Source organism: Caretta caretta, chromosome 11, assembly GCF_965140235.1.
Source record: "Caretta caretta isolate rCarCar2 chromosome 11, rCarCar1.hap1, whole genome shotgun sequence".
Classification (NCBI taxonomy): Eukaryota; Metazoa; Chordata; order Testudines; family Cheloniidae; genus Caretta; species Caretta caretta.
This window is the reverse complement of record NC_134216.1, coordinates 18499036-18522599: the sequence shown is the minus strand read 5'-3', so window position 1 is coordinate 18522599 and position 23564 is coordinate 18499036. Positions and strand designations below refer to the sequence as shown.

General features: G+C 40.1%; 1 protein-coding gene across 3 annotated transcripts in view; it reads right to left on the bottom strand.

Annotated features, from left to right (window-relative positions):
• The window catches only part of RAB3GAP1 (RAB3 GTPase activating protein catalytic subunit 1), a 49801-nt gene that overhangs the window by 11561 nt on the left and 14676 nt on the right, over window positions 1-23564 (bottom strand). For all 3 annotated transcript variants that reach the window (XR_012664339.1, XM_048869202.2, XM_048869203.2), the window contains exons 5-17: window positions 22605-22683; window positions 20510-20629; window positions 18717-18882; window positions 17038-17137; window positions 12834-12915; window positions 10745-10813; window positions 9710-9783; window positions 8805-8897; window positions 5701-5870; window positions 5116-5211; window positions 4388-4560; window positions 2988-3042; window positions 2204-2584 (exon numbers count right to left, since the gene is read on the bottom strand). Coding sequence is in view for 2 of the 3 variants with exons in the window: in XM_048869202.2 (XP_048725159.1) it covers window positions 2204-2584; window positions 2988-3042; window positions 4388-4560; window positions 5116-5211; window positions 5701-5870; window positions 8805-8897; window positions 9710-9783; window positions 10745-10813; window positions 12834-12915; window positions 17038-17137; window positions 18717-18882; window positions 20510-20629; window positions 22605-22683 (1658 nt within the window). In the remaining variant the exon portion in view is untranslated. The remainder of the gene's footprint in view (window positions 1-2203; window positions 2585-2987; window positions 3043-4387; window positions 4561-5115; window positions 5212-5700; window positions 5871-8804; window positions 8898-9709; window positions 9784-10744; window positions 10814-12833; window positions 12916-17037; window positions 17138-18716; window positions 18883-20509; window positions 20630-22604; window positions 22684-23564) is intronic.

The window sequence follows — 23564 nt, the reverse complement described above, 5'->3', positions numbered from 1 at the left end:
TGTGTACACCAGGGGTTAGGTCGGCTTCACCACGTCTCTCAGGGGTGTGGATTTTTCATACTCCTGAGAGATGCAGCTATGCCAATGTAACTTTTCAGTGTATATCAGCTGATTCACGAAAGAAATGGTTACTCATCCTGTGCAGTAACTGTAGTTCCTCAAGATATGTGTCCCTATGAGTGCTCCACTCTTAATGTACATGCACCCCATGCACACTTGATCAGAGATTTTCATTAACAGTGTCCATTTGGCCTGCACATGTGCCATTGATATCCTTGTACCCCACACCAAGGCTATACCAGGCTGTGTGGGTGACCCACCCTCTCAGTTCCTTCTGCACTGCCGTGTCTCAGGAGAAACTCCAATGCAGAATGTTAAATTTACACTTTTACCATAGAACATTTGCGTTTCTGACACTAGTACATATTGTGAGTTGGTGCTCTGAGTATAGTTCCCCCACACACTTCAGTTGAAAAGCAGCTGGCAATCTAGAACAGCGTTTTTCAAACTTCGGGTCACAACCCAGTACTGGGTCACGGCATGTCAGGCACTGGGTCACTCTGGTCAGCACCACTGACCAGGATGTTAAAAGTCCCGTCGGCGGTGCTATCCAGCTAAGGCAGGCTAGTGCCTACCAGTTTCGACACTGTGCTGCACCCCGGAAGTGGCCAGCAGCGGATCCGGCTTCTAGGCAGGGGGACCACAGAGCTCTGCGCGGTATCCCCACCCCGAGTACCGGCTCCGTACTCCTGGCCAATGGGAACTGGATGTGGGGGCGGTGCCTGCGGGCGAGAGTTAGACGAAGCCAGTTGCGCACCTCCACCCAGGAGTCGGACTTGTTGCTGGCTGCTTCCGGGGCGCCACATGGGCGGTGGCGCCAGGACAAGTGAGAAGCCTGCCTCTGCACCCCAGCTGCGCTGCCGACCAGGAGCCACTGGAGGCAAGTCCGCACCTCAATCCCCTGCCCCAGCCCTGAGCCCCCACAAACCCGGAACCCCTTCCTGTACCCCAAACCTCTCATCCCCAGCTCCGTTGGGTCATGGGCATCAGTTTTCTTCAATTGGGTCCCCAGAAAAAAGTTTGAAAACCAGTGATCTATAAGATGCCCATGGAACAATAGGATTGAGAAACCTGCATCATGTGATGCTGTACATGCCCCTTGAGGCATTACAAACCCTTCCCAAAGCATCCTGCGGCCAGTTGCACGGTGGGATACCTACTACAGTGCACTGCTCTCTGTGTCATTGGAAGAGCTACAAGTGTGGACATGCAATGGCAGTTTTAATTGAAGCGCTTTAATAAAAGTGGTGTAACTTTTGGTGAAAAAACTTGCAAGTGTAGATATAGCCTCAGTCTCCCCACCCACCTACTGGCTCCCAGTCTCCTTGGCCAGCCAATCCTAGTCTCATCTCTATCCCATTTCACAGTCCCAATTTTCCTCTCCTTACCCCTGCCAGACTTCACACTTAGTAACTTCTCCACCTCCTTGTCCCAATCTACTTCCCCCACAGGTCTGCCTCTTGTCCCTTCTGCACTGAAATCAGTCCATTTCCTTCCCCACATTGCCTGGAGCAGAACAACATTGAGACCACAGGGAAGACAGGCTCCCTCCTCTCAGTTCAGATACTTGGACCCGGACCTAGCACATTCCACAGCTCAGAGCTGCAATTGCAAGGAAAATCCTGCTTAGTCCCAGGCTAGATTATGCCCAGTGTGGACAGAGTCTTTAGGGAATTTAGCTACTAAAATCTGTGTGTCTCTACAGAGCATATGCAAATTGTGATTCTTTCAAAGGCCTGTAAATTGGCCAAATTTGGTCAGATTGTCTTTGCGACAGCAAGAGGCACATTCCTGACACAAAGTCTACCCCCTGCCAAATTTCAAGTCTCTGCTCCAAAGCATGGTGGTGCTAGAGCTGTTCAAAGAGAAATGTTGCCAGAATTTTTTTAACATGGCCAAAATAACGTATTTTCCTAGCTTTGTTCTTGGAAACAGCTGAACCATCTTGGCTGAAGTTTTCCAATAAATTCAGCATGGAGCAGAAACCCAGCATGTAAAATTTTACCTCTAATGGTTAAAGTTTGCAAAAGTTTTAAGCAACTGAAAACAGGGTCTTATAATGGGAAGTGCTACCAAACCTACCAATAAATGGTTATAAAAGCAAGTTGATAAAAATCACACTGCTAAGCGACTACTTTCTAACCTGTGTTACTGGAATGTAGAGAGGTTCTCCGGGATGCAGCAAAGTCAGTTTTCCATGCGGATGTAGACGACCTTCTGGTTTTAAGTTTGCAGATTCTTTAATTCCTTCTTTTGTTCCTCCTTTCTTTCCATTTTCTTGTCCATTTCCTTTCAGTTCTTCTGTGTCACTAAGGCATTCAAAAAATTCTTCTTCACTGTCACTCCATGATTCCCAAGATTTCCCAGCCTCTCCTCTTTCCTTTCCAGTCTCCTTTTGATAATCTCCACCTGAACAGTCTACTGCTTTCCCAGTATCACCAGGAGAACCAGGGGAACAATCAGATGTATATGGTTTTTTCCCCTCATCCCTTGCTTGCTTTCTTTCGATGCAACAGTTTAACATCTAGAAAGATAAAAACATTAACAACTAATTTCTAATGCATTAGTAACTGTTCACTAATATACTTACATAATGGCACCAATGCCATTATACCATACAGAGGAACTTATTAAAAACAGCATTAAAAGGCTCTCAGTTCTAAACGACAGCAGTATAATTAATATGGAAGAATTTGCACTGATGCAGAGATTTTATCAGCTGTTAGGAGAGGTGACAATTACCACAAGCTACACTGAAATTGGAAAACTAACAGTGTTTGGAAAACCACATGGTAATGATCATCAGAGTTAACACTATCCACATAGTGACTCTAGACTATATTGACTAAAATGTTTTATTGTTCTTGATTATTCCTATGAGAAAAGAAAAATTAAGAAACAGATCGTTCTTAATTTGTGATATTTACCTGAAGTTTCTGATGCAGTAGACAGCATCTCAGATCTGGAGGCCCATTAGCTAACCTGCAAAATGTTAAATTTACACTTTTATCACAGAACATTTGCACTTCTGACACCAGTACATATTGTGAGTTGCTGTTCTGGGTACAGTTCCCAAAAGACAAACATTCACATCATTGCAACTACTCTGTTAGGCTATGGTTTCAGCAGACAGGCCAAGGACTGAACAGGGCATAGAAAATGAACTACTCCTGTCACCTCTACAGGTTGTTCCTTCAGGTCAGGGATGAGGCTAATTGGGAGACTGGCCCAGGAATGCTTGGACTGTCTCTGCTCATGCTCTACCCATTCTGGGATTAAAAGGATATCAGTTTTAGTGCTACCAATCCAGTAACTTTTACAAGAAGTAGACAGACTTTAATAATAATTTTAAAAGGCAAAATTATAATGGAAGGGTAACTAAAAAGTCCCATTTTACTAACTGATGCCACCTTTCACAAAAAAGGATGACTACGCCAAATAAACAACCAGGCCAGGTCTTTTGAAAATGTATTTTATTTTTGTTATTTGTTAATATGTAGGAGCTCCATACTGATCACCTCTCTTTCAGCTTGCAGGCTAAAGTCCTGCTAAGACAGACATAGGGCAGAGGCTTCAGCAACTGCTCAAAAGAGTAACTCAGGCCTGGTCTACACTGAGGGGGAAAATCGATCTAAATTACACAACTTCCGCTATGTTAATAACATAGCTGAAGTCAATGTACTTAGATCTACTTACTGCGATGTCTTCACTGCGGTAAGTCGATGGCTGACACTCTCCCGTCAACTCTGCCTGCGCCTCTCGCCCTGGTGGAGTACCGGAGTCGACGGGAGAGTGCTTAGTGGTCGATTTAGTTAGACGCGCTAAATCAATCCCCCTGCTGGATTAATCGCTGCCTGTCGATCCAGCGGGTAATGTAGACAAGTCCTAAGTGCCCAAAAGGGGAGATGGGGATGAACACCTCTGCCAACAACCCAGGAATCTGGAGCAGATGCCCCCCATTCTACCATTTTTTCTGCTGAGAAAAGAGTAAGGGGTGTTTTACCCTTACTTTCCCAGATACCTTGGTTTTAATGTAGAGATTGGAGGTGGGGGCCAAAAAATGTTGGCACAAATATTCCTTTCTAAATTCTCCTTAAGTTCTCTAGCTTTGTGGAGCTAGGGAAGGCAGCAGATGCTCCTTCCCACTCCTTATGCTTTTTTCCCTCATGGGAGAGAAGAGGAAGAGAAGCAGGGAGTACAAATAATTCATACATCTAAAATCACTTTAGCAAGTCTGAAAATCCAAGTATATTTTACAGTCGTAACTAGTTATCCTATCGGTCACAACCTATGGACATTTTCAGTCAAATTCCAATGGAACTCTTACCCTGGAATTAGGTAATTTTTCTCCCATCTGCGGCGCATTTCCACTACAAATTCTTGCCAGAGGTGTGCTACTCCTTTTACCCCTCCATGGTAGAAGTTGATCATACAAAGACATAAAGCCAGTTTGTAGGTCAGACTATCTGAAGGAGCTGATTTGAACTGACTGTAAAGATTCTACATGAGAAAAAAATTAAAAAAAAAAAAAAAATCCAGAAAATGACTTTTTCAAACTTTTGATTTCACTAAAAACACAATTATCATCTGTGAATGTCAACATGAGAGCAAAACTCAAGTCTGCAACGGTATTAGCCATCAATAAGGGACAAAGGTGAATAGAGAGTTTCTGTAGAACCTCCACTAAAAACAACTATTCTTCCAATCATTCTCTAGTGGTAATAGAACAGATAGAGTTGCAGTAGACTGAGAGAAAAGAAAGGGTGAGTAGCAACACCTGCTGGTCAAACAAGAACGTAGCTGGTTTTAAGGCTGTCTATTTTAAAGAACATATTTAAAAGAAACTAATGTGGACAAAAGGTATTCCATCTGGGAAACTTTTAAAGAAATATGCAACAGAAAAGAATAGCTATATACTGTAGTCAAGCTCCCTGGATTTAGCCCTTCATATAGATAAACTAACATTCTGCAAGCATCCTCTGACAAACTTTTTCCAGATATTAAGAAATCACTCTGATTTGATATATTTCTCTTATGAATTTCAATTAAACTTACATATTCTTCACTCTCTGGAGAAGGATTGTTTCTTGAAGTACTAGGCCTGGCTTCAGATCCATCTGTTAGTTTGTCAGCAGCATCAGGGAATAAGAACTTTTTGGGGGGGAAGGGGAAAGAAATAGACCACATCAGTTTTTAGCACTTTCCCCACTTTTTCTCTGCCTATTTTTTCTTGGTATAGTTATGCTAATATGCTGTGATCAACTTCTTGAGTTGGAACAGTTTTATTCAAACAGTGAAAGTTGTTTTCTCGGCCTTGATTCACTTGAAATGGATATTTTCTTAAAATGGATGAGAATATTCCATTAGAGTTATTGTGGCTTGTCAAATCGGTATAGCTGTCAGTCAATGAAAAAAGGTAGTCTCCAGAAAAAGCAATTCTACTTGATAGTGGGATCACTGTTTCATTACTCTAGTTATGGATAGGACAAACTTTTACAACCTAATGCCATTATGTCATAACTAATCACTCTCACAGTAAGCCAATATATTTTTAAAATTTTATAAGCCACAAACATGAAACAAAAGACCTATATACAATGTACACATGCACACAGTATGATGCATGGACAGTTTGCTTACCAACATAATAGTATTGAGGACTTCATTATTTAATGGTGAGTCATCTACACCTCTGTGCTTGCGAATTTTTTTCTTTGCACTGTGAACCATATTTGTGACAGACAATTTATGGATTGGGACTGGTGCTGGCTCTGTGAGCTTTGACAAAGCATGGGTTATATCAGCAACCTCTATAAAATAAGAAATTGTTTTAAAATAAGTTCAGAGTTTTATTCCATCATCTCAGTTTATTTAGGATTTACAATTCTAACCAACCTGTTAACCTATGCTCTATAATTCTGATGCTATGTCCCATATCTGCACTTAACTGATTTTAGCCCCACAGCTGCATGGCAGAGTCAGATTACAAAGCAGCCTCCCTTGCCTCTTTTAGAGATTGAAGATAGGACTGGATTGACCGTGCTGCTAATGGCTATCACCTATTGCCTAATTCAGAACAATGATTACAGTGCCCAAGTCAACAAAAAAATTAGACAGACTGTCCTACCCTCAAAATAAGATATTAAAATAGAAGTGAGCTAGTTGTATGAGAACAAAGGAAGTGAAAAATAAATTTAAAAAGAACCCAGGAAGATGATGTAAGTGAAAACCCACTGATTATCCAAGATCAAATCGTACATCATTTGATTGATGGACAAAAGAAAGGTAAAGAGGGACTAAAGAAAAAACCACTTCCTGATAAAAAACAAAATACAAGAAAGGACTTTGGTTCCCATATCCTGTAAGCATATGTCTACACTGCTATGTAAGTCCAGGGTTCCAACTCAGGCTCAAGCCTAACTCCCCTTCCGTCTGCACACAAATCATGCTAACCCAGAGCTTGGAACCAGCATCCCACGACCCCATGCAGTGGAGGGTCCAAGCGTGAGTCAAGCCACAACTCACAGTTCAAGCCCAATTGCTTTGCAGCACAGACAAAGCCCCACTGGACTCGTGCTCTAGGAGTCCACTAAAAGTATCCCACAATCCCATGAGCCGACTTTCTTTGTCCTCTGGACAGTCAAGTCTGGTGCACGCTCAACTTTTCCCACACTGCATCTCAAACAAAGAACTAGAGTGACCACATTTTGGGAGGGTGCTAGGAAGTCTGGGATGTGGGTGGCTGGACTCGGGCTTGCATAATGCAGTGGCCTCTGAAATCCAGTTATTCTGCACCCTACAGCAGTCCCTAGAGGCCATTTCAGATTGTCCCAGAAATCCAGGGCAGGATTTTCTCTACCTCAATCCACATGAAGAAAAAGGCTATGAGAGTCCTCTACATCTCTTAACCCTAATGCAAGACTTAATCAACGTGCTTCCCGCAGGACAGTCAAAGGTAAATCCCAGTCTGGAGATTTGCAGGTTTCCCTGAAAGAGATTTGAGCTGCTCCCTCGCCAATCTATCTTTGCCATTCTCCATAGGCGTTTGCTGGTACACCCCTGCCTCCAGGGGGACTGTCCCCTTCTCCTTGGTGGTTCTGCTGCCAGTGGAAAAACCCTGCGTGGGGTAATTTTCATGTGAAGGGCCAGGCCCTCTTGGAGAATGCTTCCTCTCCTTCTGGATCAGTATTTAAGATTCCTTTAGCAAATGTACTGCTCTGATCTGTACTCTCTGTCATACTGGCTCAGCTCCCCAGGAGTTTCGGGTCAGGTTACTGCAAGAGCGATAGTAGCTCCGAACGAGAGTAATAGGGAGTAAAAGTCAGAGGAATACAATTAATTAAAAACATCTATTCTAAGAGAAAAGCTGAAGCAGCTGAACATTCACCTGCAGCACAATCCTAGCAGGATTTGTCTGTAGGCAAATTGCATCTTCTATTCATTGTCACTGCCTAGCTGAAATCTTAATCCAGGCATAGCAGTGAGGGAAAGATTCGGAAAGAACGCAAACGAAGCAGGGATTTTACCAGGGCTTCTAACCTTCTTTCACAGCCCTTAAGACTGGTTGGTGCAGAACGCTGTCAGCTAAGTGGCCAAAAATGAAATGACTGTCAAAATTAGCACTGACTTTTCGCATTACGGTTTTTAAAAAGTTAATACATTGACTTTTAGTAGCATACTATGTTACTCTTCATTTTTTTCATTTTTGATTGTACTTTTGTATCATTGTATGAAAGGTTTCAGTGATGTGGCCCTCAGGCCAATGTACTAGTCCTCATGTGGCCCTCGTGGTGATTTGAGATCCCTGGTTAGACACTGAAGCCCTAGCTCGGGGTGGGCAAACTACGGCTCACAGGCCACATCCGGCCTGCCAGCCAATTTAATCTGGCCCTCAAGGTCCCGCTGGGGAGTAGGGTCTGGGGCTTGCCCCGCTCCCGTGCTGCAGCTGGGGAGCAGGTTTGGGGCTGCTCCACGCATACATGCCATGGCTCCCAGAAGCAGTGGCATGTCTATGCGTAGAGGCAGCCAGGGGGCTCCATGCGCTGCCCCCGCCCCCACTGCTGCCCCCGCAGTTCCCACTGGCCAGGAACTGTGGCCAATGGGAGCTGCAGGGTGGAGCCTGCAGACAGGGCAGTGCGCAGAGCCTGGAGTGGCTGTGCCTCCACATAAGAGTGGGGGGGGCACATGCCGCTGCTTCCAGGAGCTGCTTGAGGTAAGCACCGCCTGGAGCCTGCATCCCTCACCCCCTCCTGTGCCCCAGCCCCCTATCCCAGCCTGGAGCATCCTCCTGCACCCCAAACACCTCATCCCCAGCCCCACGCCAGAGCCTGCAGCCTCAGCCAGAGCCCTCACCCCCTCCTGCACCCCAACCCCAATTTTGTGAGCATTCATGGCCAGCCATACAATTTCCATACCCAGATGTGTCCCTCGGGCCAAAAAGTTTGCCCACCCCACCCTAGCTTAATAAACCCAGTGTTTGCTAACTCATGTTCTACTAAACCTAGGCTTACACTACAGTGTAGACTTATTCTAAGAGACAAGCTAGGTCTGGAGTATGGAAAGAAGTGTTAGCATTTGCTTGTGATATTCCCTGCCAAGAGAAGCTAAAAGTTTCCCCTAGTGCTGTAAAATAATATATCTAGCTGATGTCATGAACACACAAGATAGTAGAAGATAGGAAAGTGATCCAATTAAAAAAGCAATACTTACAAATTATGACACTGAATAATTAAGAAGATTTCTACCTTTTCCATCTTCTTCAAATGTAGATCTTCCAAGAATCTCATCAGTTGATTCCTTCCGACGACAAAGTTTGAAGAATTCAGTAAGAAAGTCACCTACAAAGAAAATAATTTTCTGAATATTTAGTCAGTGAAGATCCTCTAACAATAAATTAACCATAGCATAAGTCCTTTCCTACCATAGCAGGAGTCCTTGGAGGAAAGGGAAAGAAGTGGTAATTATTTCGACTTTTAATTTGAGAAACGTACCTCCTATCATCTCTAGGTCATGTTTTACACATATGTGGATCAAAACTACAAATTAAAGCTTAACAAGAGTTAATCAAGGCCAACTAGAAAGCTAACAACAACCATTTCAAGAAGAAATCCAATACCCAGTTAATCCACCTCCTCAAACTTTGTAGCATGCAAGTTCAATAAACTCTGGAGCTGTTGGCCCAACAGGGAAAATGAGTTCCAGAGTTAAGAGCCCCATATTGAGAACATCATGCCTCCATGATTTACAAATCATGGGGCTGTCACCTAGTGAGCCTCACCTGATCTCCTATTTAGGGATGGACATATTTAGGAAGAAGCCATCTCTTAGGTACAGAGTCTAAGCAATATAGTGCTTTACAGAACAAAATCAGCACATGAATATTAGCCAGAAACTAGTCAAGTCTGGGGAGCACAGGTCTAACAAAACTGCACATCAGAAACTCCCCCCACCCAAGAATTAAGGGCTTGAAAGACAACCTAATTTGAAGTCCATTCAGACCTAAGAGAAATCAGGAGAGGTTGTGCTCATAATTAAGGAAAATTATAAAGAAGATGCAGTATCACAGGGGATTAGGAGACTGGTCATCTAGTCAGCCCTAAACTTCATCTTCTTGATGTCTAGAATGGAAAAGAAGTTAAAGATGTCTTACCTAATAAACACTGCGGATTATCTGCTTTTCTGACTCTCACAGACCACTGTGGTGCTTGAATCGGATCCAAGTCACTAAAAAAAAAGTGCTTCATTTTGTCCACACCAGTATTAGGGGGCAATTACTTGCACACAAGTAATCAAATGTTCTTAGGAATTGCAAGGTAAGATCTAAGTATATAAACAAAGAAGTCAGCCAGGCTAGGTTATGAAACTCATAATATAGGTTCCATTTTGCACATCATAATTGTTGCTATGGGGAAAAACAAGACATCAAATAGAACATGAGTTAAGTGAGAAAAATTAACAACAGATGGAAGTCTGAAAAACAAGGATCCTGTTTTCATGCATGTGTCTAAAAAAGTCAGGGAAGAGAAATACAAAAAATAAGTACTATTTAAAGCTAAACAAAATATATTTTGGTGTTTAACATTTGTCTTTAAAGAACATTTAATTGTCTATGTATATTTTCCTCTTCAAGTTTCCAAAACTTAGAACCAAACACCACAAATGTGTTAATACAATTACTTAAAGAGTTAGTATTCTTTTCTAAAACAGGTCAGTACTCATTGCTGACCATGCTTGCTAGATGGAGCAGAAAGCAGAGATGACATCCCATTCTTCAGCGAAGACAGCTATAAGTTTAAGTAACTCCTTTTGCTTACCAGGTTCATTATGAGGCATCTTTCTTCATCTCAAGGCTAGACCAGCAACCCACTTAAATAAATTAATAAAAGAGATCCAAATGGAAACTAGAAAGAGAATTAATGCACAGATAGGAGCTCATGTACTATGTATACAGAGATCAGTATGTAATGGCCCTTTCCCAGTGCACACACAGGGAAAAACTGTTAAGAAAATGATTGGTTCTGAAATACAAACATCTTAACAGCCGAGTTATACATTCATCAAGGCATTAAAAATAAAAATGTTAGACCTTTAAACTCTAGGTGACACTAGAAAGATACAAGCTGTTAATGGATGAAAAAAAACTAAATGTTTATTAATTCATATATTTACAAATACACATACTTACGAATAAACATCATTGTCCACAATGATACCTTCTGTTAGATGAGGCCATGTAGTTGCTAAATGGAGCTCACTGAAACAGCAAAAACTTGGTATAAATGATGCTAGACTGATTTCTAAAAAGCTCAGGAAGAGATTTTCAAAAATCATAAATGACCATTAATCTTCCTAGCTCCCACTGAAATTCAATGGAAGTTAGAGAGCTAACTGCCATTTATGCTTTTCAAAATCTCCCCCTTTGTGGTCTAGAACACTAAACCACTGAATAAGATCCATAAGATCTTATATATAGACATAAGATCCATGAGATTACTATTATGTTATATATACTGTATTCTGATGTCAGGATTTTATTACTGCATTTTTGTTAAAAGTTGTATTGACTTAATTTTTTATTTTTTAACTTTGGGGGGCACATGAGGGATATCATAGAATCACAGAATATCAGGGTTGGAAGGGACCTCAGGAGGTCATCTAATCCAACCCCCTGCTCAAAGCAGGGCCAATCCCCAACTAAATCATCCCAGCCAGGGCTTTGTCAAGCCTGACCTTAAAAATATCTAAGGAAGGAGATTCCACCACCTTCCTAGGTAACGCATTCCAGTGTTTCACCCTCCTAGTGAAAAAGTTTTTCCTAATATCCAACCTAAACCTCCCCCACTGCAACTTGAGACCATTACTCCTTGTTCTGACATCAGCTACCACTGAGAACATGATGATGTGAAATTGATAATTAGTTGATTTCTCAAAGGAGCAAAAAAAACTTAAAAATATTTTAACTCAGACAAGTTGATGTTTCCACTGACTATACCTTTTTAATTTCTATTCCATTGATTTATGTACTGCGCCCATCATCCAGTATCTGCATGCCTTCTAGTAGTGCACTAAACAATGTGACTAACATCCATCATATAGGGTTCTTTCCCCAATTCCTCTCCCTACCAGGGGGGAGGGGCGGAGAATGTTATTCATTTTGTTTTTTATTTTTTTGTATGTATGTTAAGTGTCCAACTTCACAGGGAGGGGCAATGGGGAACAGGTTGAGAATGGGTGCATATGTTGGTGGAGGAAATTAGGAGAACAGTGGATGGACATTTCCTCTTCAACAAAAGGAGGGGAAAACCTACAACATGCCCTAAGAAGGGCTGCAGTTAAGGAAGAGACATGGAGATCCCCCAGGAGAACTCAAATTAGCACCACAGAACTCTCAGTCAACAGGCTCATAATCCAAACTCTGGCACAGGAAAACAAGCATAATTTCAACTAGTCTCTGGCAAGGTGGGGCACTCATGATCCAGGGCCACTATGCATACAGGTTTGGCAGTACTATTAGAACTAATCCTGGTTATTACAGGATACACAATGACTACCCTAATAGACTGCACAGTTGCTACACCCTTTGGTGATTTGCAAATTGCTTTGGCATACCTAGAACACTGAACATGCTACAAGACAAAATCTGTTTAGACTGGATTAATTTAAAAAAAATAAAAATCTGGATCTAAAAAAAAAAATCCTACAGGTATTTAACGTAAACCATCTACACCCAGTCATTTATATCACTTGTTTATGGATCAAGGAAACTCATCTTCTACAAATGCCTTTGTTCTTTTGATAACATAAAATCAGTTTACTTTTGAAGATGGTTTTCTTAACTTATTTTTTTTAAAACATTACGAGTTCTAAATCTGACACTCGGCATATGGGCACAGAATCTGTAGCTATGGTACATTTTAGCATTATGGTTTGAGTGATAAATACAAAGTTGAAAAAGTTTATAATCTATTATGTTGCATCAAGTACCCATGTATCAAAAAATATCTGTCACAAAACTTGGAAACTAAAATATAGCTTTTTGCATTATTCTATATATTCTAGTATTGTTTGTAAACTTCATAAAACAGTCTCTCAACTCCTAACTCTTAACTCCTATGCAATACTTAAAACTCTGAGGCCTTCTGTTAGCAGTATATGGCTATACACAGATACATCATTGGAAAACAAAGAAGTCTTTTTAAAATTAGATTTATAGTTCTGATTTTTTCTCAGAAGCACTTACACTATTTTATAATTTTCTACACTCTTAATCTCACCTAACAGGATCTTCACAGGCACCAAGTGGTAATTTCCCAAATTCCAGGCCTCCAACTTCTCCTCCAATTAGTGCATCTATATCTGAAGACAGAACAACACATTTTCCATAATATAAACATGATGATAGTTTGCTAGAGCAATAAATAGCACACTGCTTACTAAACACAAAACTTACATGGCACATGATCTTTCTATTGGAACAAGTGGTTAAAATTTAGATATCATAAAATATACACATTACTAACAACAATATACTCCATATGCTAAAAGTTATTTTAAGGCAACTGAAGAGGAAAAGTTACTTTTATTAATTAGTTACATTTTTAAGTGATTTCTTCTTCATTAGAATAACAAATGTGCTTACATAATTTCTCTATTTAAATATAGATGTAAACCAAACTAAAAGATAAACATTACCAGCAAATATTTGTTATTTATCGATGCATTTCTTAGGACATCTTAGGTCACTCATACCATTCCCTTCTACACACACTACAAATGCAAAACATGTCAAATATATGATCCCTACTGAACTAAAAAGATCTCCTGAAGTAACCAGGGAGTAGTGTTGGGCATTTGACCAGTCCAAAAATAACTGGTCAACTGACTGGTCAAATATGATCAAGAATGGTCAAATATTTTAAAGCAATAGTAACAATAACCGTAACAAAAATTGCAAAGAAAGAGTAAGACCTCATGGTCACCAACAGGCTTAGCGTTAGATAGATACTTATGCCTAATTATAAAAAACAAATTACTTAACTGAAGTATTTTAACTCAGAAATGTGAAACAATGAAATTAACTTCTAAAAAAAAATAGAAGAATGGCACCATGATTTAATCAAAAAGGTAGACCACCAACATCTTGGCATTCTTGCTTGAATATTTGACAATGTTTGACCACGGTCAAACAGGCAATTGTGACCCTAAGACCATCCCTATGCCAGAAGGCAAGGGGCTCCCTGGAATCTAGCAGAGAGTTTCAGCTGGCCTGACCAGCTCAGTGTACGCCAACTCACTATTGTTATAATCTGTTTCTAAAAGGTGTCATGTAATATGTCATTGGAAAACTAAACTCACTGACCGTTAATATTCTTGCATGATGTATCTATGGCCAACTATAAAGGAATATACAGTTGTGCTGGAATTATGACTAAAATGTATTTAAACTAGGCATGTCAGGGTGAGTTGATAGTTGATAAAGATTTTTTCCAGAGAAAGGAATGCAGTTCAGCCTGCTTGAATGTGTCTCCCAAGTAAATTGAGCAAGGTTTAACCAAAGACAGTGACAAGCATATTTGCATGCCAGTCAATAAAGCCTTCAGGAGAGCATGTGGGGAAAAAGTGATCATTTAATCTCAACGGTGGGTGGAGACTGGACTCCCAGGAAGCCTTACTGCCTCTTGAAGCTGAAGTAGCAAGGAGGCGTGGCCTCCCTCAGAGAGTGACAGGGAGAGACCACAACATGCCCCCTGGTGGGCTGAACCACCTGTGCCCCACTGGAAGCAGCAAGGCAGAACAGGAAGGGGAAGTACAAAAGGTGGGCCCTGCAGCTCAATTGGGCTGGAGCCACCACAGGAGATGGATGCATCCTACCTGCTGCTGAAGCCCACAGAGGAGCTTCCAGGGCTCCCAGGACTGCTGGCCGACCAAGACACTGAGGAGTTGTCAGAGCTGCTGCCTGAAGACTGGCTGGATCTCCTTAACTACCGACCAACCGAGGAGCTGCTGGGGCTGCCACCTGTGGACTGGCCAAAGCTCCCCAAGACAACAGACGCAAGTACACCCAAGGGGGAAGAATAGGAAGCACCCCTGGGAAACCAGGCAACAGTCTGATTGACCGCTAGCCTGATACAAGGTCAACATGTTGCAGGCGAATCCCTGCTCACCCAGTGGTGGACCACTCCACCACTGTTAGGGCCCTGGGTTGTGATGCAGCGGATTTGGGCAGGCTCTGGGGGTGGCAGTACTCCTGCTCCTTAGGCCAGAAACCTTTGCTCCCCAGGCACCCTGACCTGAGCCTCTAGACTACTGGTGCTAACTCTTACCTGGGGCTTCTAAACTGCTTAGCCACTCTGCCCTGATTGCAGGTCAGTCTCTACTCATTACTTTGCTGCCCCACCCTGACTGGGCCTGAGGCTCATAGACTGCTCAACTGCTCTGCCCTGATTGCAGGCCAGAGCCTACTAATTGTCTGCTGCCCCGCCCTGAGGGCCTGGGACTCAGACTGCCTTACTGTTCTGCCTGACCAGAGGACCAGAGCACTAGGTGTAGCTAATTTCCCACTTTGAGCTCAACTTTACAGGTACGCAACAGCAAGGAGGTGTGGCATCCCTTAGACTGACAGGGAGGAACAGCCTATACTGGTCAATGAACTTGAAGAGATGTACTTTTCAAAGGTAGCCTGAACTATAAAGAGAGGGGCAGAGAACCCCCAAGTGATCCTTCACCTAAGGAAATAAGGAAAACCAGCACCTTGGACTCTGTGGGGATTCTGACTAAGAGCTAATCAGCTATTGCTGAAAGATTGTTTAAGATACTTTCCTCACCAAAGACTGCAGCTTGTTAAGTTAGGTCTTAGCCATTAGCATATTTTTACTTTTGTGTAACCCCTTCTATTTTTAATCCTTTATACTTGAACTCACTTAAAACCTACTCTTCTTAATTAAACAAACTAGTTTTACTTTTTATCTAAACCAACCCAGTGCTTTGATTGAATCGAAATGATTAACTCCAGTCAAGATAACAAGATGCTATTTCTGTCTCTTTAAAGGATCAGCACACTTAATATCTTCTGTGAATGTACAGTAATAGGGGTTGTGCACTGCAGAGAGATCTCAGAGGAACTTGAGGGCTGGAGTTTACCGACTGCTACCTGCTAGGCAAGGTTTGGGCTGGGAGGACCTACATTGCAATTAAAAACCCATGGCTGGCCTGTGTCAGCTGACTCAGGCTAAGGGGCTGTTTAATTGTGGTGTAGACATTGGGCATGGGCTGGAGCCCAGGCTCCAAGACCCCATGAGAGGTCTACACCACAATTAAACAGCCCCTTAGCCTGAGGCCAAGTCAACTGACATCAGCCAGCTGCAGGTTTTTAATTGCAGCGTAGACATACCAGAAGAATCCTGAGAAACCACGTCTCCAAGAATCTCAATCTAGTGCTCAATCCACTGGGCAACATGGCTTCCCCAATATGTAAAAACATCTAACGTTACATTAGAGATAATAATAAAAACCATTATGCTAAGGGATGTAAATAGTCATGGGCATAAATCAACAGCTAACTGATGGGGTTGAGAAATAAGCATCTTTACATGTTTTGCTCTCCCATCTCCTAATAATTTAAAAATGATAGCTATCATAGCACCATTTTTGTGTTTATATTTTAATTAACTTAGACACCATCTTAAAGTCACAATTTCTGTCTTAAACTTTTACCTACTGTTTCTGTAACACTTGGGATTACCAAAACAAGAAAGTCCAAGAAAAATACTTTTCTTCATTTATTCAGTTTACTTTTATTCAGTTTACTGTGCATTTGAGATGACTGAAGCTAGAAAGTTTCATCGCTCTCCTACATATTAGAGCTAGGTATGCTATTCAAAATGCTTATAAAATGAAAATCTTTATTTAGGGAAGCTTATTCCAAAACAACCCAATAATTTAACCTTGGAATCCAAAAACTGCAAAAATTAATAAATTCATCTTTTCAGACAAAATGAAGACTGTATGAAAAATTGCCTTAGCCTGAGAAAGTTTCTATAGCATTACAACACTGCCAGATTAAAGGAATCCAGTAAAATTTTATCCTACCAATAATGTCTGATTGGGCAACTCTGTTTTCCTCTGATTATTTTACATGTATATGTGTGGATATATTTGTGGGCTTATTTTGTCAGCAGTCTGCAGTGCAAGGAAAAGTGTGTAAAGGGAAAAGTGAAGCAAAGTGGTTTTCCAGCCAAAAGAGCAAAAGACTACACTGATCAGATTTAAACATGGTCATAAAATTGTTCTTAAACCCACAGATATTCATATGCTTCTCTTAGTAAACAGCTACTACAGTTTTACAAAATTCTGCTAATTCACATACAAGTATTAATTCCTTTAGCAACATAATGTAAAGAAAATGTTATATATATATAATTGTTTTCCATACATTAATTTAAAATTGCCCTTAAGACACTATACACATGAATCTCCTACCTGGTGGTTGTTGGGGCCAGAAATACTGTTGCCAGTCTTGAAGAACATATGTTAGTCGAATAGCTATGCTTACTGGAGGCAGTGGAGTTAAAGGCCATCCCTAAAAAAATAAATGTAAAGGAACACTACAAATGAATTAAAGTAAATCAGCTAGAGTTACAATAATATTCTTCACTTATTTGAAACTAAAATACTGAGTTTAAAAAAAGAGTGAAGAATGGGTTTTCAACATTATGTGAGATTGTTGTTTCAGCACAATCTCTTCGAAAGTTTCAACCCCAAGCAGGTTATTTATCAGTCCACTTCAGTCACTTGGCTTTAAAAAAAAAAAAAAAAAACTGGCCTAATTTTAACATTTTCCCTGTAATATATAAAAATATATTGTACAGTATAAAAATAGGCCAGATAGTATAAATTCGCAAATAAAAATTGATCAAATTAGGTTACTTTTAAAACATGGGCCAGAACATGTTTCTTGTACTCAGGTCAGCAATCCTACTGACCTCAATGAGACTCTCTGCCTGAATAATGACAGGTTTCAGAGTAGCAGTCGTGTTAGTCTGTATCCGCAAAAAGAAAAGGAATACTTGTGGCACCTTAGAGACGAACAAATTTATTTGACCATAAGCTTTAGTGAGCTACAGCTTATGCTCAAATAAATTTGTTAGTCTAAAAGTGCCACAAGTACTCCTTCTCTTTTTACTGCCTGAACAATGTCAAAAGAATATGGTTCTATGACAGCTACACTGATATCAATGATGTGGGTGCACAAATAAGTAGAAAATTATTTCAAATCCACATAAGAATGGGGACTAAACTAGAAGGAGGCTGGTAATAGGATACATTACTCTTAATCTTTTGGCACTAGATCAAATCCAACACACAGATAATGATGAAAATCATTACTGTCTGACTGGTGCTTGATGGCCCATGTGAAATGAACTGGTCTCAGTCCAGTTCCTTGTGAACTGGTGTATCCAAGTGCAAAGAAAGTCTGAAAAGTTTATTAAAGCGTTAAAAGAAGAATAGATATGTCCTCATTCCTACCATAGTCAAAAAGATCTAAGTGATTTCTATCAAGCTTTCAAAGAAAATTTCTAATAGAAACTCACTCATTGTCTCACTATGAGGAGAGCTGGGGGAAAGAAAGGCACTAAAAAAATCCCATCAAGATGTGTGTCTACCTTACTACAGTAATGATGTGACCTTATTCTTGTCATGGTGCTCTTCATCTCTCCTCCTCCCTCCCCCCCCGACCCCCCACGCTCTCCCTCACTAATGGAATGTCAAATTTAGAGTAATTTCTTGAAGGCAAGGACCACATATTTGTGAAGTGCTCAGTAAATTTTGAGCACTCTAAGAAGAAAAAAAAATTTGTGTCACTCACAAGGCCTCAGAATTGGCATAGTATTAGAAAGTAAAGAACTAATGAAAACATTATTCAAAACAGTACTCACACATTAGCAATTTAGTAGGACTGTTCTTTATTTTTAAAAGAACAATAGAGCTTTTAATTAAACTAAAAGGAAAACAGGCAGACAATGTTGATTAAAGCATAGGCCCTTTTTCTTCCCCCTTAATGATTACATTACCTTAAGTTTTTTTTAAAATAGCTGATTTTAAAAGAGCCTACATTTCACTTGGTTAAACGGCATGATTTCTAGTACAAACATACTCACTATCTTGGATTTGAAGATGTCCAGTAGCCCTGATAAATGAGTATATTGATTTGGCACTTTACGAAGATGAACCATTTCGAAGTCAGTTCGAACTCCAGGGCCCTGACATTCTCCAACATACATTCTTCGCCATTTATGATGTATTTGCACAAACAATGGTACCTGACTGCAAAATATTGAAGCAGTAGATTAAAAAATATTCACTGTTCCAACATCCTCAGAACTATGTAATAGTATGTATTTCAAAGCAATTTCAGACAATTCTACAGAGATATAAAGAAAACCACCACCATATACTGGTACTTGGGTTTGAATTAAAAATGGTCAAGTTAAAAAATAGGTCATAAAATACAACTTTCATTAACATAGTTAAGTGGAATGTACATCAAACTGTAGTAAAGTCATCAAATCTGCAATGTCATAAGTAACATTTTACTAAGCACTTTGTCTTAAATTCTGATTTGGGGAGATTTAATAAAGGGTAAGAATATTTCCAGGAGCTTTAGAAGATTTATGCCATCAGATTTGTGAACAAACTAATTTATAATTTTATAAACTAAATTTTTATTAAATTTATATTAAATACTGAGAAAATTCAGCTTCATTATTTACTTGGATAATAAAGTGGAGAGTATACTTATACAATCTGAAAATGACACAAAGATGAGATTGGTTGCAAGTAATTTGCAGGACAGGATTAGAATTCAAAATGACCTTGACACATTGGAGAACTGGTCTGACATCAACAAGATTAAATAAAGTACTATGCTTAGGAAGGAAAAATCAAATACAAAAAGGGGAATAACTGCCTAGGCAGTAGTACTACTGAAGAAGATCTGGGAATTATAGTGAATCATAAACAAAGAGCAAACAATATGATGTAGTTACAAAAAGGCTAACATCAATCTAGGATGTATTAACAGGAGTGCCCTATCAAGGACATAGGACATAACTGTCCCACTGTACTCGGCCCTGGTGAGGCCACAGTTGAAAGTGTGTCCAGTTTTGGGTGTCACACATTAAGATGTGGATAAACTGGAGAGAATTTGGAGGATAGCCAGAAAAATAAGAGGTTTAGAAAACCTGACCTATGAGGAAAGGTTATAAAAATAAAAAAAAATTGGTATATTTAGTCATGAGAAAAAGGCAACAGGAGGACGACCTGACGAGTCTTCACATATGTTAAAAGGCTGTTAAAAAGAGGACAGTGATCAATTGTTGTCTCTGTGCACTGAACAAAGGACAAGGGCTTAATCTATAGCAAGGGAGATTTAGATTAGATATTAGGAAAAAGCCTTATAAGGATAGCTACGTACTAGAATTGATTACCCAGGGAGGTTCTGGAATCCCTATCATTGGAAGTTTTTAAGAACAGGTTGGACAAACGCTTGTCAGGAATGGTGTAGGTATACCTGGTCCTGCCTCAGCACACACAGCTGGACTAGATGACCTTTCAAGGTCCCTCCCAGCCCTATATTTCTATGAAAATCATGACTTGCAGACCAATTAATTACTCTTATGTTTTTTTTATATTAAACAAGAAAGCCTACGGAACAGAAGTCATACATATGGTTCAGTGCATTAAAATCTTAGTTATCTTTGAAAGAATCCTGTGCTATTAAGGTTAGGCCAAGTTTCCACTGAGACACAACTTTTTGTTTCTTTCTGTGGCAATATCAGACTGTCTACAGTATATGTTATTACTATCAATTCAATTTTCCTTACTATAAAGCATCTTCCAAATTATAATGAAAGTAATATCTGGATATGTAATCATTTAGCACTTCACTTACCAACCAGTGTTCCCCAATGCAATCGAAACTGAACTCAGAAGAAGGTTACATTTGGATTCACTAAGAACTGCATCATTATTTGCTGCTGGAGCAATAACCACAAATTCCCGTAAGCCATACCTAAAAAAGGTAACCTTTGTAGTAAGTTACATGTGACAAATAATTGCGTATTCTTGAGGCAGTCCTAGGTAGACTAGAGTACAGCTGTCACCAATTTACTTGACAAGTGCACATTGTGGTAGTAATTCAGTGGCAATTAATTAGCACGGATTTAAATATTTAAGAGGCCTGAAAAAAAGCCAAACTATTAAAGTGCATTTTGGATTTTCAGTTCATTTTTCAAATATTTTAAAAGTTACACATTTAAAAACTTCTTCTTATATAACCACTTTTACACTTAGTGTACCACAGCACATTATATGTCATTACTTACATTCTAAATCAGTGGTTCTCAACCTGCGGCCCAATCAGCACAGAGCTACAGCTCATGTGACATCCTCAGGGCCATACAGGTAGTATTGGATGCGGCCCACAATGGTAAATAGGTTGAGAACCACTGCTCTAAATAAAAGATAATTAGACAACTGATAAGTACCCTGCAACATGTGCAGTGATGTACTCCACCCTGAAATTCAGCCAGCAAAAACAAAAAAAAAAGAAGACAGCATGTATTATTCACTCTGGCAGAGATCGCTATGCTTTTCATTTATTCCTAGTGTCACATATAAAAGCTTGCATAAGGCTATATTACTTTCTTGTGAAGGTAAATAAACACAACATTTATGCAAAGAGCAATTTATTTGACAATAACTTTGTTTTCCACTTCTATTCTTTAAGTGATCTGGAATTAAATAAAGCCATTCTCCTTCTACCCAAGTCTGCAGCCAAGACATAATCCTGAGTTTGTAACATCATACTCTGGTCACAAAGAGACTTGTGATAGCACTAGTTCTACTTCACTGCAGAACAGAGTGAAGAAACCAAAAGGAACACAGTGTCTATTTAACTGTAGTACAAACAAAACAAAAAATTATGAATGACAAAAATACATCTTAAAGTTTTATTTTAGGTCTTGCTCTGATATGAAAGAAACTAATACTTGGAAGACTTCAGTCTGAAATGTATTTAACCATCTTGAATTTTAGTACACATTCCACTAAGTGTCATTTGAAGATTTTAAACACTGAAAGCGTTTCGCTTTCGTTTTAATTTAAATCATTAGCTAATTTTAAATTAGCTAAATGTTCCAAACACTGAGTGATGCTTATTTTTGTAAGGCTCAAATCTTGACACAATGAACGCTGAATGAATACCCAATCTGATCACTGAAAATCAAATTATTATTAGGGCCCTACCAAATTCACGGTCACGAAAAACACACCACAGACCATGAAATCTGGTCTTGTGTGCGCTTTTTTTTACCCTGATACTATACAGATTTCACAAAGGAGACCAGCATTTCTCAAATTGAGGGGCCTGACCCAAAAGGGAGTTTTGCGGGGGCGGGGGGGGGGGGGTGTCACATAGTTATGATGGCGGGGGGTGGGGGGGGGGGGGGATGGTCGCAGTATTACCACCCTTACTTCTGCACTGCTTTCAGATCTGCAGCGGTTTAGCCAGGCACGCAGCTCAGAAGTCAGCGTCCTGTTAGCAGCAGCACAGAAGTAAGGGTGGCAATACCATACCATGACATCCTTACCTCTGCGCCACTGCTGGCAGCATCTCTACCTTCAGAGCTGGGCCCCCAGTCAGCCGCCGCCGCCGCTCTCCAGCTGCCCAGCTCTGAAGGCAGTGCCACCAGCAGCACAAAGGTAAGGGTAGCAGTACCACAACCCTCCATACAATAACCTTGCAATCCCCCCACCACACACACACACACACACCCCTACCTCCTTTATGGGTCAGGACACCTAAAATTACAATACCATGAAATTTCAGGTTTAATAGCTGAAATCATGAAATTTACTATTTTAAAAATCTTATGACCATGAAATTGACCAAAATGGACCATGAATTTGGTAGGGCCTTAATTATGATATATGTTTAAATGTTACTTGTAATATAGAAGAAAACAGACTAAAGAATGCATACATACCATCTCACAAGACAATGGGCTCTAGGAGGAAAATCATTGTTCATGCACAACAAGTCTTGCATAGATAACGGAAGGGCATCTGTGAAACAATTTGATAAAGTTAAGTGTCGGTATATTTTTACTATGTCAAGCAGAAATCTGTTGTGTGTGAAAGTAAAGAGAATTTTCTCTAACTGAATTTATTCTTTAAAGAAGTCTTTGAGGTTCATTATATTAGAACAGAATCTTTGGAACAGAAAACTTTTCTCCAGTAAAATCAATTTTACCTCTATGTTTTTTCACACTGCAATTTAGTTCCTAGTATAGTAATAAAAACTTCATATCCCTATTAAGGACCTAGAGCTTGCCTTCCTGTTTTTACTGCTTTCATATTTTTCCTCCCTCTTTGAGGCCCTATACTGTAACCAACATATTTCTGGGATCCATCATTCACAGCCACAGGACCTCCTGCAGGTAGCTGTCCATGCTACATGATACCTTCATGTAAAAAGAGATATGTGCAAAAAGTCTGTCTATTGCCTTTTGGGTGTTTAATACAATTTGTTCCTTTAAAAAAATCAAAGGAAAGACATACAAGAAGGCAGAACAGTGGAACCTTAAGTTTCTTGAAGTAGGCAATACTTTGGGCCCCATTAATCAATGTATTTTAAATAGACCAGGCACTAATCACCACAGAATCTAGGTGGTGTTACCCTGACAATGACCATTAAAAATAATGCTCAATTTAAAAAAAAAAAAAAAATTCAGCTCACTGCATTCAACTCTGCACTGTTACTACTCAATGGTATGTGTTCCTTGGAGCTGTGAGGCAGTTGTCCAAAAAGGCCCATGTTTTTGGAGTTTAATGTACCCACCCTACACACACCATATAATCATTTGAAAGCTTATTTTATGTACATTTAGATGAGGTATAATGTGCAGCTGTCAAGTGGTGCCATAAGGCCTGTAGGCAAGGTGAAA